The sequence below is a fragment of the Podarcis erhardii genome (genome assembly GCF_964252035.2).
Source record: "Podarcis erhardii genome assembly, chromosome: 4".
NCBI classification, from domain to species: domain Eukaryota; kingdom Metazoa; phylum Chordata; class Lepidosauria; order Squamata; family Lacertidae; genus Podarcis; species Podarcis erhardii.
In genome coordinates, this window is record NC_138508.1 from 42,139,121 (window position 1) to 42,153,180 (window position 14,060).

The window sequence follows — 14,060 nt, forward strand, 5'->3', positions numbered from 1 at the left end:
GTTAAAACTCCCTTCTCAAAGAGGTTTGTCTGACAACTTCAGACAACGTTTTGGCAAATGCTGAAGATGTACCTCTTTGCCCAGGCCTTTGACACCTCAAATATATATTTTCAAGCAGCGGCGTAGCGTGGGTTGGCAGCACCCGGGGCAAGGCAAGTAATTTGCGCCCCCTAACCTGGGGCAAGGCAAGTAATTTGCGCCCCTAACCCCTAACCTGCCACCACTGCCAGCTTCTTCTTGCTGCTGCCTGGGCTGGGGTATTTATGGTAAGGTAGCCACAGTGGCGGCGGCGGGTCCGTGTCAGGTGATCTGAGGCGAGTTGCCGCTGGCGCTGCCGCCCAAACGACGCCGCTTGCCCGGAGGAGGAGGAGGGCAGAGAGGCGAGGAAAATGCAACATGGCCCAGCAGCTGCAGCAGCAGCGGTGGCGGCGAGGCTGTGAGGAGGGGCTGCCTGGCGCGCCCTCCGCGGCGCTGATGCGTGGGGACAGCAGCGAGCGCTGAGAGCCGCTGCCTGCCGGATGCCTTCAGCCCGGACGCGCACACAGCTCGTCGGTTCCGCGAGACATGGGGCTCTGCTACAGCCTGCGCCCGAGGCTCTTCGGCGACTCCGGAGGCGGCGAGCGCCCCCCCCAGATGTTGCGCCTGGTGCGGCCGGCCCCCCCTGCACCCCCCACGCTATGCCACTGTTTTCAAGACTTACCCTATCTTTTGTGATGGTATTTTTTTGTAATTCTGAATCTTTAAATAGTTTTTACTGTTGTATTTAAAATTGTTGTAACCCACCCCAGGACCTTAGAATAAAGGGTAGGCAATTAATTAAAGTAGTAATAATAATAATAAATTGGAGAACACTCCTAATAATCTTCAGAAGTGTACTTTATTTTCAGAACAAATAGCTTTGAAAAGATGCTAGAATGCAGCAGAATTGAAGGACAAGTAGCCAGAATGATACTCCATTAAGTGAAATGTTTCCAGAGGCTGTGGTTGCCGTTGCCGTTGTGGTACTTGCAGGGGTTGGTGCTGCTCTTCCAGGGCCCAATATTTTCTCTATCTCCAAAACTCTAACTTCAACTTGCTCTGGCTCAGTGACTATGTCTGGTGGGTTCTTAACATCACAGAAGTAAGTGCCATTGTCTATAGGTTGCATGTTTCCTACCTTGATGGATGCATCTTTTCTATAAAAATCTCCATCCCAGGTACTTCGACCATTGAATTGTGTATTCTTTCCATTATATTCCCTCCCATTTGAGTAATAGAAAAACTGTAAGCATAAAAACAAACACAATAACTTTGTTAATAGCTGCTTTGAGCTGAACATAGTTGTTGGAGAAGCAGGATACAAATTTCAAATCAAACCATGATTAACTTTGCATGAACATTTAACTTTTCTTCCTGCTTTAGTAACATTGAGTGGATGTTTCCAACACCTCGGGGATTGATTACACAAAACTTGGATTCTAAGCTTGATCTTCAGTGGATTCACAAAGGGTAACACCCAGATGCAGCCAGCCAAACCACCAAACTTTATTCTTGTTACATTTCAGAAGCCTCTCTTACTTTTTGCCGAATCCTAGGCATGTTCAATCTGAAGTACCATAAGTCTCACTAAGTTCAATGGAGCTCAGGCTGTGTACACTTTACTACTTACTCTGGCTCCAGCATGCTGCTACTACAGTCATTTGAAGCCAAGTAACAACAACAACTTTTTTATTTATACCCCGCCCATCTGGCTGGGTTTCCCCAGCCACTCTGGGCGGCTCCGAAACAGAACACTAAAAAGAGAATAAAACTTCAAACATGAAGAACCTCCCTAAACATGACATTGCCACAGTCCATAGGCCTCCCATAACTTCTGGTGATGTACTCCTGTCTGGTGTGCCTTCCTTCAACCCAGTTTTCATCCAATAAGAATATGGAAACCATGGTTAAGCTATGTATATTTCAGGCAGCTGTTGCACATGTGCAGATAGATTTAGTGAATTGGAGCTTGCACCCTCTGTTGTGAACAGCAACATTTAAAAGTGATTTGAAATGCAGGGGGGTGATGACCTTACTTCATTTCAAGCTGTTAATGTGCACATAGCCCTACTCTCAAGTATGTATACATAAACAAACACCATTAGTTGTGCTGCTGGATAAGTGTTTAATGGTTATTGTATTTGTTTAAAAAACAATACAAAATTTATGTATATATATGCCCAGGATCGCAGCTGTCAGTCAGCAAATTCCAGAGGCTATATGGTTTCACCTGATAATCCCTCCACTCAAGACACAGTGCCCCACATACATACCAGAGTTACCATTTCTAATACCTAAGATATCAAGAGATGGCCATGCAGTGAAGTGGAAAGGAAAGGAAAGGGGCCACCTTGGGCACTATAGCAGAAAGTGAGATAGAAAACTTAATAAATCTGAAGGAGAGAGGGAGAGAGTTGGTGATCAACGCTGCATTCCCCAAGCTGCAAGCTCTTGCAGGCAGATTTGTTAAAGGACAAAGGAGGCAAAGCAGAAACAAAACTGGGGAGTTGGGTGGGGAATTTTGAAGATTCGGATTGCAATCCTACAGATACTTCAGAATAAGTCCTTCTGAACTTACTTCCAAAGTGAACATGCATGGAATTGGGATTGTTCATCAAATACTTGAGTTTTAGGAGCAGGAACACATCCATTAAGAGGTTACAAAGAGACATACAGTGTGATCTTGAGGAAATAGAGGCAGGACCAAGTGAATAATGATGTGAATTAAACGGCACAAAGGTTACTTTTTTTATGACACTGCAGGAAAGGCAGAATATGGTCAAGTGCTGTCATTCCAGAGCAGACAATAAATTGTTTCCATAAGACAAAATTAAGGTAGTGCTGTCAAAACATGTACAGTGGTACCTCGGGTTAATTACTTAATTTGTTCCGGAGGTCCGTACTTAACCTGAAACTGTTCTTAACCTGAAGCACCACTTTAGTTAATGGGGCCTCCTGCTGCTGCCACGCCGCCGGAGCACAATTTCTGGTCTTATCCTGAAGCAAAGTTCTTAACCCGAGGTACTATTTCTGGGTTAGTGGAGTCTGTAACCTGAAGCGTATGTAACCTGAAGCATATGTAACCCGAGGTACCACTGTAATCCACTTTCACCACAAATTCTTATGCAAAACAAGGCTCTCCTCAGACATTAACTCTTACTGGTATGGGGCGAGCCTTGGATCCCTCTGGTTGAAAGCTCCACGTAACAGATGTTGCACTGGTGATTTCCTCTGATGACCTGAATGTGCATGGAAGCTTTGCATCTGCCCCAATCCCCACAATGAGTTCTGTTGGTGAGGAAACTTCTTCATCAGCTGTGCTATCGATTGTTGAAGAACAAGATGCCATCCGCGTCCCTTTGGAAGCAACAAAATTACAGTTTTTAAATATGCAGAGCAAGACAAAACTGCATAAAGATTTGCTTTTATATATGGAAATATTGTCTGTTATGAGAGCATCTCAAGCTGATTACTAAAGGTAACAGACGTCACAACTCTCTTGGTGCCACAGACACAAAACATCTGCATTACTGTTTTCATTATATTTTTAGTTTCTAACTTTGATTTTATTTGGTACTCTGTTGTCATTTTATATTGAAGTTTGGCACATTTCCTGAAATGTGGGATAAAAGCTTGACCAATGAATAAAACTGAATGTTGAGAAGATACTTCTGCACAGGGTCCATGCACAGGCCTCTTTCACCAAAATAGATTTCATTATATGAAGTATAATAAAGTAATAGTCCTATATTTGCACGGGACTGAGCTAAAAAGTTAATTTTCCAAGAATCAAACTAATCTGCAATAACACAACTAAGGGGAAAATCTAGAACCACATTTGAGGGAATCGATTTATTACGGTAACAGACCAGAGATACTAGAACCACATTTCTACCATATCATGCAGCAAGTTAAACTCTTTGTTTTCAGACTATACCAGTGCTTTGGTTTCTCAGATGCATCAAACTTTGGGGCTTTATAAGCCTGCAACAAGTTTATCTTTAAGTAATTAATGTTAGTTCAATCCATCATAAATATGAAAACAAAAATCCTAAACACGCTGTGAAATTGCATGTACCTGTACTCTGCTACATGCAATTTCATAGCATATTTAGGATTATTGTTTTCATATTTTTCATTGCTGGTACAGTACATGTAGGGTTGCCATACGCCCAGATTTTCATGGTTTAAAAAGCTCAACAAGTTTCGGGGTGTCCTGGTTTTTAGTTTTTGAAATATGGGAATCCTATGTATCTTGCTTAGATACTGGCCTATGCTGTAACCAGCTCGTTAGAACTGTACTATTCAGGGTTTCAGTGCTCCACTTGAAGGGACACTTAAGGAAATGGGTTCTCAGTACCATTTTTGCAGCTTCTAGATCCTGATTTGAGTTACAAGTGCATATACAATCTCAATGAGGAACTGGGGTGCAAAACCGCAAACTGCTTCCAAAATAAAAAAGAATAAAAATTCTGGGATTATTCATTTTACTGTGTTCCATGAGTTACTTAAAGCCCCAAAAGTAAAAACAGAAAACCAGGAGGTTGAAGCGACACCTCCCAGTTTCCAAGATTTTACTTTTTAGGGGGAAAAGGTGTAGACTAGAAAATGGTCCAATAATGCTGCAATCCAAAGCATTATTGGGGGGGGGCAGGCTTTTGTTGGGGGGGGCAGAACCTCAGATTTGTATTGATTGGGGGGGGGAGGCAGCTGCCCTCCCCTTGGATTCTGTAAGGACTGCAGGTTTCCTTTGCATGTTTTCAGCACGTGTGCAAGGCACCCTTGCAAACCCAGGAGATTGTCGAGGGTGTATGGTACTGAGACACGCGCAACCAAGAGGGGTCACAACGTGCCAGCCCTCCAAACTGATATTTCGTGTCTTCCTTCATCCTGAACTGCCGCTCATAAATAGTGATCTTTTCCCAGTGATCTTGCATCTATGGACCGGCCAACCACTTCCCCTTTTTCAAAGCCGGAGCGAGCAGGAACCCCAGCAAAGGGGCCGCGGCTAGGCTCGTTCCCTTCCCGCCCGCCCCCACCCGCATAGGCGGCGAATACCAGGAGAGCTCACACTGACCCAGAGCGAAAGCCACCGCCAACCATAGTACGGGATCGCGGGCGGCAAACTTCTTGCGCTTCCCCGGAGCGCCGCCTGCTGCCGCCGCGGACAGGGCGCCCATCTTTCTGCCTCGGCCCACATTTTCTCGCCCATTGTGACGCCCACTCCCACCTCACAGCCATTGTTGCGGGCCGTGAGGGGCAGGAGGCTGGGAAAGAACGCGGCCCAGTCCAGGGGCGCCGCTGTCCGGGCGGAGCAGCTTCCGGGGAAGGGCTTCGAAATGCTCCCAGGCTCCAGCAGGAGCGCCAACAGAGAGCACTTCGGAAAAGCGCCTTGCCGCAGCTGCAACCCCATTATGCACACTTTCCTGCCTTAGAGGGTTGTTGCGAAGATAGGAGGAGAGAAGAACTATTTAGACAGTCTTGAGCATCTCGGAGGAAAGGTGGATTGTAAATGCAATAAATAAATAAAAAACATATGGGTAAAAACAACAAATGTCCATAAGCCAAATTCAAGGTGTTAGCACACACCATGGCTTGGGACCAGGGCCGGATTTAGGTTTGATGAGGCCCTAGGCTACTGAAGGTAATGGGGCCCTTTATATGTCCAGCTTTCCTTTGTCAACAACACATTGTCGCTGCTTTTTGTGTTGAATATATGCTAGTATGGCAATTTATGGACCTAATAGGTTTCTAAAGCCATTTGCACATGTTGCCATGCAACCAGTCCATGCAGAATGTAGGCACCCTATATACAGAAACGAGCAAACCAGTGATATTTTAGGGAGCAGGCTAGGCCTATTACATCATAGGAGCCTACACAACACAAAACACTGTTGCTGTATGTAGGTTTTATTTTATTTGTTTTTTATCTTATATTCTGGAAATGTACATCGAGGTTTTTTCCTTTAATTTTTTTGGGGGCCCATTGGGACTCTAAGCTATAGTTTGTTTAGCTTATACATAAATCAGGCACCCAAGTACCTAAATAGCAACCATCTCAAGCCTCTCCTGCTGTTGGAGGTGCCACCACTAGAGGTTGCTCTGTCTGCAGTAGCCCATGGCAGGGCCTTCTTGGTGGCAGTCCCCTGTCTGCTGAATGCCTTCCCTAGTGAGCTATGCTAGTCTCACTCAACTTTTAGGAGAATTTTAAAAATTAAATAATTCCTGTTTGCTGTGTTTTTGGATGACTGAAATTTCTGTCCGTTAACCCTGACATCATTACTGTGACAGTAGGTCAGTGCTTTTTTCCTGGGGGGTCTGCAGGGGTCCGTATATCACTAAACATTATGTGAATCTTTGTACTTTTGTCCAATTACTGTATTTACTTTCCCTGGTTTGAACTATAAAATGTTGATTTTCTTGAGTCAAAATGAGAGTACCCCTAAACATTATTTTAGAAAAAAAGCACTGCAGTAGATGATTGCTTTTAGGGTTTTAGAACTTTTTTAAATGGTTGTTTTAAAGTCTGTATGTGTGTTTTTTAAAGACGTTGGTTGTAGGATATGTTTGCAGATCTGGCCTCCTTTGGAGTAAAGTGTGAGGGTATAAATCTGATTATTATGATGATTATTAGCAGTAGTAATAAAAAGTCCAAAATATACAGCTGGATTCTACCAAATGAAATTGTCACAAAATTATGGCAAGCTTTTGAGTTGCCCTTTTTGAGGTGGGTGGAATGGTGGGAGTGAAAACTTGTGCTAGTTCCCCCCCCCCCACCTTCACTCCCAAGTATTAGGCTGGATATTGCAACTCATTTTCAAATGGTCTGTCTCAGGCAGGAGGGGCATTTCTCATGAAAGGCTCGTCCAGGGAAGAGTCTTCCTTCTCAGAGTCCAGCCACCTGGCATTGTCCTCAGGCGAGAAGGGCCTTTCCCGTGGCTGCGGCCGGTACATGGAAGACTCTTCCCTCCGAGGTAGGTGGGACGCTGCTGACACTTCAGTTTGGGCGCCAGTTCAAAATATGGCTGCTTACTTAAGGCTTTTGGGGATACCGCAGGTCTCAGCAGGTCTAGCAGGAAACAGATGCCGTTCTGCAGTTTCAAGATTACTATCTCGTATTGATTTTAGTCACTCTCTTCTCGTTATAGCTATAATAATACGGTTGTTTTAAAGCGCACTTCATTGCACCCGCGTCCTCAGATCGTTGCAATGAAGGGCGCCTTCTAAATACTTTGCATACACTGGAATGAGACGTCTCAGGCCGTCTCTCTGCTGCTTTGATAATAATTCTGCCAGACTTAAAGTTGTAGAGCCCTGCCAGACTTAAAGTTGTATTATGAAGCCGCAGCTTTTTGCTGGCTAAAAGACTGGCTACTTCTCGAAGACACTGACGTGTTGGACTTGGAAGGTTTTAACAATGCTTTTGGTTGGCATGCATACCTATGGTATGACAAAGTTAAGATCAATAAGGCCTTTAAGAACCATATTGTCAGGAAAGCAGTGTTTAATGTCTGGACAAAATACAAAGACTTACTGGAAAATAAAACTCCAAGGTGGCTCTCACCTCTGGAGGCTAAGGCCCTAAAAAGACCCAATATGGAGGCTAAATGGCCAAAATATTGGGAAATATTAGAAAAAGATGGAGACAATTGGAAATTGCAGAGTTTAGAGAAAATGAAGGATAAGGTGCGAGACTGGTTACATTATGCTCAGATTAAAGAAGTTTTTAAAAATGATAAAAAGTTAGGGTTCCAGGTGGAGAAATCGAAGTTAGAAACTGAATTGTTAGAACCAAAGACTAAGGTATTATCTAGAATGTATAACTTGCTGTTAAAATGGAATACACAAGACGAAATGGTCAAATCGGTTATGATAAAATGGGCACAGGACATTGGGCATAACATTATGTTTGAGGACTGGGAAAGGTTGTGGACCACTGGGCTGAACTTCACCGCATGTAATGCTCTGAAGGAAAATGTAATGAAAATGATATATAGATGGTACATGACCCCAGTTAAACTTGCCAAAATATACCATTCGTCTGATAATAAATGTTGGAAATGTAAAGAAAACGAAGGAACATTCTTTCACCTCTGGTGGACATGCCCTAAGGTGAAGGTCTTCTGGGAAATGATATATAATGAGCTGAAAAAGGTATTTAAGTATACCTTCACTAAGAAACCAGAGGCCTTCCTTCTGGGTATTGTCGGCCAGAAGGTGTTAAAGAAGGACCGAACATTCTTTATGTATGCAACAACGGCAGCAAGGATACTCATCGCAAAAAACTGGAAAACTCAAGATCTACCCACACTGGAAGAGTGGCAGATGCAACTGATGGACTATATGCAACTGGCCGAGATGACAGGCAGAATCCGTAACCTGGGAGAAGAGAAGATGGAGGAAGACTGGGAGAAATTCAAGAAGTATCTACAAAAACATTGTAATTTGGTTGAATGCTAAGAAGGATGCTAGATTATAAAAAACTGGCCACCACTAAATTAGATTTGAAATTTGATGATAAGTGAGACTAAAGAAAATATAAAATTTTTTGGAAGAAGTGCTAGATTATATTTGAATGAGTGGACATGAGATTGTAAACAAGTTGATAATTTGTTTGGAAAAAACTTTTAACGATGTAAATGGGAGCGGGAGACGTGAGGAAGTCCAAAGAAGTGATGAAATTATGTCTGTGATAGAAGTAAGACTGTTTATTATTTGTGCATTTATATTTAAAAACTTTAATAAATATTTATAAAAAAAAAAAAATGATAATAATTCTATTAATTTTCAATTGCAGTCCAATAACAGCCTCATTATAACAACGTCAAATTGTAATACAGTTACTAATACCAATTGTTCAAATCTCTCTGCTGCTTTGAAAATGCCCCCCTCTGCCAGCCTGTTCCTATGACGTGGATCAAAACAAGGAAATACCTTTCTTTACGTCATTACGTTGTGTGAGGCAAAGGATCTATAGCAGCTGCAATACGTCTAAGAGAGAAACAAATTTTGCTCGTGCTACCGGTGTGGATTCACGCCCCCTCCCCATGCAGATAACACTGTCCTAAAGTAAACCACCTTTGAAAGGCGCGTAGGTATTTAAATGTTTTAATGTTGCTTAGCATTTTAAAGAAATTAGACTCTCTCCCAGATACGGCCATAGACTCCTTGTACAGCAGCGAGAGAAGCCGCAGAAGGCTGGCTCGTTGGTCTAGGGGTATGATTCTCGCTTAGGGTGCGAGAGGTCCCGGGTTCAAATCCCGGACGAGCCCATTTTTTTATTTTTTTTCTCGGTCGTCATCGTCCCCCTCCCGCCAGTGCTAAAAGCACAATAAAAATGTATTCCACCCCCCATGGCTCCCGCCGCCCCAGAACTTAATATACATTGTCACGGGACTTATTGGTATGGTCGTTGTGCCATTTACTGGTGCACTATGATGTTTACTGGTGCACTAAGATGTGAAAATACGTCCCTTTCTCTTTTTCGTTGCCTATTGTGTAACTTTAAGAAGCGGAGTAAGATTTTTTTTTTAAAAAAAAAAACCTTCTTCCTATTCACCCATCTCCTTTCCTGCATGTGTACTAATACTACGTACTAATAATTCATGACAATGGTGCTAGTAGAGGCGGTTTTATTAGGAACCCCAGAATATAATAAAATAAATGCAATCGTTCCACGTGACTCTTAATGGAAAAGAGCATCAGAATAAAAGGCTATTTGATGCCTTTCTCTTCCCTTGCGTGCTCCGTGGAGGCGTCTTAATTTCCTTCTCCCGAGTCCTCGATTTGGGAATATGTTTTAAAAAGAACCATGGCAACCTTCATGTCAAAGCAATATTTTCGCCCCGTTTTTCAACAGTGCCACCTTCTGTTAATCTTTATCTATTTATCATTTTCCTCTCGTGAAGGCTCGATCGCTTTCACGGTTATGTACCAAGCACCTTGTCTCCCGCTCCTCCTCCTCCTCCCACCCACAAGGCCCTGATGATAGAGCTGCAAAATTAATAAAATGCGGTCGTCCCCCAAAATAGGAAGGAACTATACCACCCCCTCCAACAACGGGCTCGTCCGGGATTTGAACCCGGGACCTCTCGCACCCGAAGCGAGAATCATACCCCTAGACCAACGAGCCGCTCTCGACATACTCCTCCTCAGCTCACTTATTCACTTTTATCCCGCCCCTGTTGCACTGCGCAAGTATTCCACTTAATAGCCGGCTCGGTTTCTCACATAAACACGTGCACCCCTTCCATTTTGAAGAATGGTTTGGCCCACCGTCCCGGGGGACACTATTATCCAGTCAAATAGCTTCACGGCATTCTTCGCCCACCTCAAGGGAGAGTCCTTTCTCCGCAGAAGGGGGGTTCGGGGGAGGACGAAAATTCTGGCCGCCTCGCGAAAAATCTCTCTGTTCCTTTATATACCCCGTGTGAAGAAATGCAGTAAGCCGCGTTCCGGCTGGGCCGCCGGATTTCAGGGCAAATCCATTTCTGTCGGCAAAACTAGGAAGTGAGCGTGGCCGTTTCTCCCTCTTCACAGAATTCCTTGGCCGTTTTCTATTGCTGAGGGGTCCCGTTCACTCACCACCCCCTGCCCCGCGCGCATTCTCCCTTCCAACGGTCCTAGTTTAAATTCGACGACGAAGAGCGAGTTCCCGGATGAGGAAGCTCTTGTGGTGAATGAGATAGCCAACTTCCACCCACCCCTTCCCTGTCTGGGCTCCTGTGCTCTTTAACAGCAGCATATGGCAGACAGAGGTCAGTGTAAGTAAAACTTTCCTTGAAGAATTGATTTTGGGGAAACGCCAGTTGTCAATTTATTCATGCCTGTTATGGAAAGGCACAACCCCTCTTGGAGTGCTGGATATAGGCAAGTGTGTGTGTGTGTGTGTGTGTGTGTGTGTGTGTGTGTGTGTGTGGAATGAGTAGTATTCAGATATTTTACATAAAAGCGAAATGGTCTTCAAACGCACAAAAGGGCACTGTTTCCCCTCTGCCTTAATAAAGGCAAAATACCAGGTGTCAATACAATCTCCAACATGGATAGATTGATTTTTTAAAAAATGGTTGTTCAGTACAGTGTACACATGTAGAAAGGGGCTTTATATATTTTATTTTCATCTGCCTTAGCCTTTCTACATAACAGAAGGCTCGTTTCATCCATAGTTGCATCAAAGTGTTGGTGCTGACCTTTAAAGCCCTAAACGGCCTTGGCCCAGTATACCTGAAGGAGCGTCTCCTCCCCCATCGTTCTGCCCGGACACTGAGGTCCAGCTCTGAGGGCCTTCTGGCGGTTCCCTCACTGCGAGAAGCAAAGCTACAGGGAACCAGGCGGAGGGCCTTCTCAGTAGTGGCACCTGCCCTGTGGAACGCCCTCCCACCAGATGTCAAAGAGAAAAACAACTACCAGACTTTTAGAAGACATCTGAAGGCAGCCCTGTTTAGGGAAGCTTTTAATGTTTAATATACTATTGTATTTTAATATTCTGTTGGAAGCCGCCCAGAGTAACTGGGGAAACCCAGCCAGATGGGCGGGGTATAACTAATAAATTATTATTATTATAGTCACATGTTGGGATTGGAAAATGCATATCTTCCTTGCGCTTAAATAGAGAAAACAGTTTCCTGACCCACCAGAGGTGTTAATTAACATAGTAAATACAGTATTGGAAGATTGTGTTACAAGCAATAGCAGTTGAGAATGGTCACTGTGTTTATTTTGCACATACTTCATGTAATACAGACTATATTTTAACCATCTCATGATCATTTGAGCCCAGTATTTACACCCACCTCCCACTAATGTGTTTTTTTTAAAATATATTCCTGCCAACTGAGAACAATACTTCATGCATCTGATGAAGTCCACAAAGCATTTTGCCTTAATAATTGTGTTTGGCTTATTTTTGCTGCAACAGACTAACACGGCTCCCTCACTGGAATATCTTTCTATCTTTAACTGCCTAAAGCAGTGATGGCCAAACTCGGCCCTCCAGCTGTTTTGGGACTACAATTCCCATCATCCCTGACCACTGGTCTTGTTAGCTAGGGATGATGGGAGTTGTTGTCCAAAAACAGCTGGGGGGCCAAGTTTGGCCATCACTGGCCTAAAGAGTCAACTGAAACATAACCAAAGCAAAACAACATGGCTTTTTCTGATGATTCTCCTACTTCTGTGGAGCTCAAGGTTTCAGTTGCTGCTATGGAGCACATAATTTATAACCCTGTTAGGTATATGTTTAACATTTCTCCTACAGGCTTGCAGAATCTGTTAATTAATTGTATTTTTCAAACATGAATGGTTAGAGAACAAATAAATTTTACCATGATTAAACCACAGGCCCTTTAGCAAGATCAGTCAATACAAACTGACACTAAATAAAGAGGGGTAATCTAGTAGTTTTATCAGATGGGGAACTTGTGGTCCCCCAGTTGTTTTTGGACTTCAGCTCCCATCACCCCTGGCGATTATTATTAATTATACCTATTAGGCATCCCCCCCAGTGAACTCAAGGGAACTTACAAAAATGAACATAAAAGCAAGCATAAAAACATCTATTCACCAGTACCACATTTTTGTGTGTGTGTGTGTGTGTGTGTGTGTGTGAGAGAGAGAGAGAGAGAGAGAGAGAGTGTGTGTGTGTGTGTGTTAAGCGTTTGGGGGATAGGCTGTATGCCTGAGTCCCTTTCTAATTCCTAATCCAGCACAGATTCAATTTCTTGAATAGCCAGGCTAGTTTCCTGGTGGGGTGCTGACCCTCTAAGTATGGGCCACTGAGGTTACAAAGGAAGTGGCTTAGGGGACAGGCAGAAAATGGGTGGGTTTCCCTCCCTTAACTCACTGGTAGTTAAAGAGGCAAAAGGCCAGAGTTGAGAATTTAGGTGTGTGAGAGGTAGAAGGTAGAAGCAAAGCTCCAGGCTGGGCAGCTGTGAGGCAGAATCATGCCTTGTTGGACTTGAACTCCCATCAGCCCGAGTTAGCACTTACAGCATTAACACCCCAACCTGGATCAGGTTGTAGATATGTGTAAATAAACCATATATCATAAAGACACCACAGTCTCCACTGTCCCTCATTCCAAGGAAACAACCCTCGCCTAGAACCCCTGGAATCTCACACCACTCAGAGCTTGGAGTCATATGCAACAATATAATATAATGGCTCTTGGCTGTGCTAACTCGGGCTGATGGGAGTTCAAGTCCAACAACATTTGGAGGGTCACAGGTTCCCCAACCCTTAGGTGATTCTGCAACTTGGTGTCATCAAAACATTAAATAGATAAGGATTAATTTAGTGCATTGGTCTGTATATGGCTTGGGACTGTGGTATATTGAATATCTCTTAAGATGCCTGTAACTGAACAGTCAGTTTTCCCTTCTACCACTGGCCTGATGTTGTTTACTTTCACCTCTGTCCATGTATATGAACGAGTGGAAGGCAGTGTTCCTAAGAAAAAGGAAGCTGTTTATAAACCTGTCTTTGCTGATTTGGGATTTTTGCTGCCTTGGAAGCTACAGAAATATATTTAAGCATGAAGGTAGGGATGGAAAGCACTATGCCAAATCCAGGTTCATGGGGCATCAAGACAGCCTTATATTGCTGCCATGCAGACACTTTACACTTTATGAACCAGTGCATGCTTTCTGCTCCCTTTCACTGTGTCACCAGTTACACAGAACCCCAACTTGAGTAAATATGGTTTGGTAGCTTCTGCATGAGAAGGTTTTCCTATTTTTAAACTCATCCCATTCCAATGTTTTGTCTTCATTTTACAAGGCTAACATTGTTTACTCAGTTGTTAATTCAGTTGCTTACCCACCCTACTATATTTCACTGGAAACTTCATTGCCAACAGTGCTTATGTTGTTTTGCTAATGAAATACAGAAGTTAAAAAAGTCTTACTGCATTACATGCAGGAAACTAATAAATTCCTTGTCTCTCCACAAGGCTCGACACCATTTTTCAGCAAGTGTCTATTTCCTAACCTAATTAGAAAAAAAAAGCTCATTAAAGGCACAAAGAATTAAGCCAATTAATGCTT

The 14,060-nt window shown here is 43.4% G+C and overlaps 1 protein-coding gene and 1 long non-coding RNA gene across 7 annotated transcripts in view; one reads left to right on the plus strand and one right to left on the minus strand.

The window, feature by feature from the left end:
• Positions 1-858: 858 nt before the first annotated feature.
• Positions 859-10,488, minus strand: LOC309340024 (myelin protein zero-like protein 1). 3 transcript variants are annotated; one of them, XR_014155728.1, is made up of 3 exons: positions 10,349-10,488; positions 3,179-3,375; positions 859-1,261 (listed from the first exon to the last, which is right to left on the minus strand). XR_014155728.1 is itself a non-coding variant. In XM_081858546.1 (3 exons), exons 1-3 carry the CDS (start codon positions 5,228-5,230, stop codon positions 884-886), a joined length of 729 nt encoding a protein of 242 aa, XP_081714672.1. In that variant the 5' UTR covers positions 5,231-5,262; the 3' UTR covers positions 859-883. The 3 variants fall into 3 exon arrangements, 2 of the variants coding, with proteins under 2 accessions (XP_081714672.1, XP_081714673.1); XM_081858546.1 differs by lacking the exon at positions 10,349-10,488 and adding an exon at positions 5,077-5,262; XM_081858547.1 differs by lacking the exon at positions 10,349-10,488 and adding an exon at positions 5,090-5,239.
• A 175-nt stretch (positions 10,489-10,663) lies between these two features.
• Positions 10,664-14,060, plus strand: part of LOC309340046 — a 47,000-nt gene continuing 43,603 nt past the window's right edge. For 3 of the 4 annotated variants that reach the window (XR_014155762.1, XR_014155763.1, XR_014155764.1), the window contains exon 1: positions 10,664-10,781. This is a non-coding gene — a long non-coding RNA (uncharacterized lncRNA). The remainder of the gene's footprint in view (positions 10,782-14,060) is intronic. The other variant, XR_014155765.1, reaches the window with a different exon arrangement.

Bases quoted from the DNA above. Each gene is read 5' to 3' on its own strand.
- LOC309340024 (XM_081858546.1), bottom strand. From the start codon at position 5,230: ATGGGCGAGAAAATGTGGGCCGAGGCAGAAAGATGGGCGCCCTGTCCG. The intron at 3,376-5,076 runs GTATTCGCCGCC...TTGCTTCCAAAG, and splicing joins GGTCAGTGTGAGCTCTCCTG to GGACGCGGATGGCATCTTGT. The intron at 1,262-3,178 runs GTAAGAGTTAAT...TTATGCTTACAG, and splicing joins CCAAGGCTCGCCCCATACCA to TTTTTCTATTACTCAAATGG.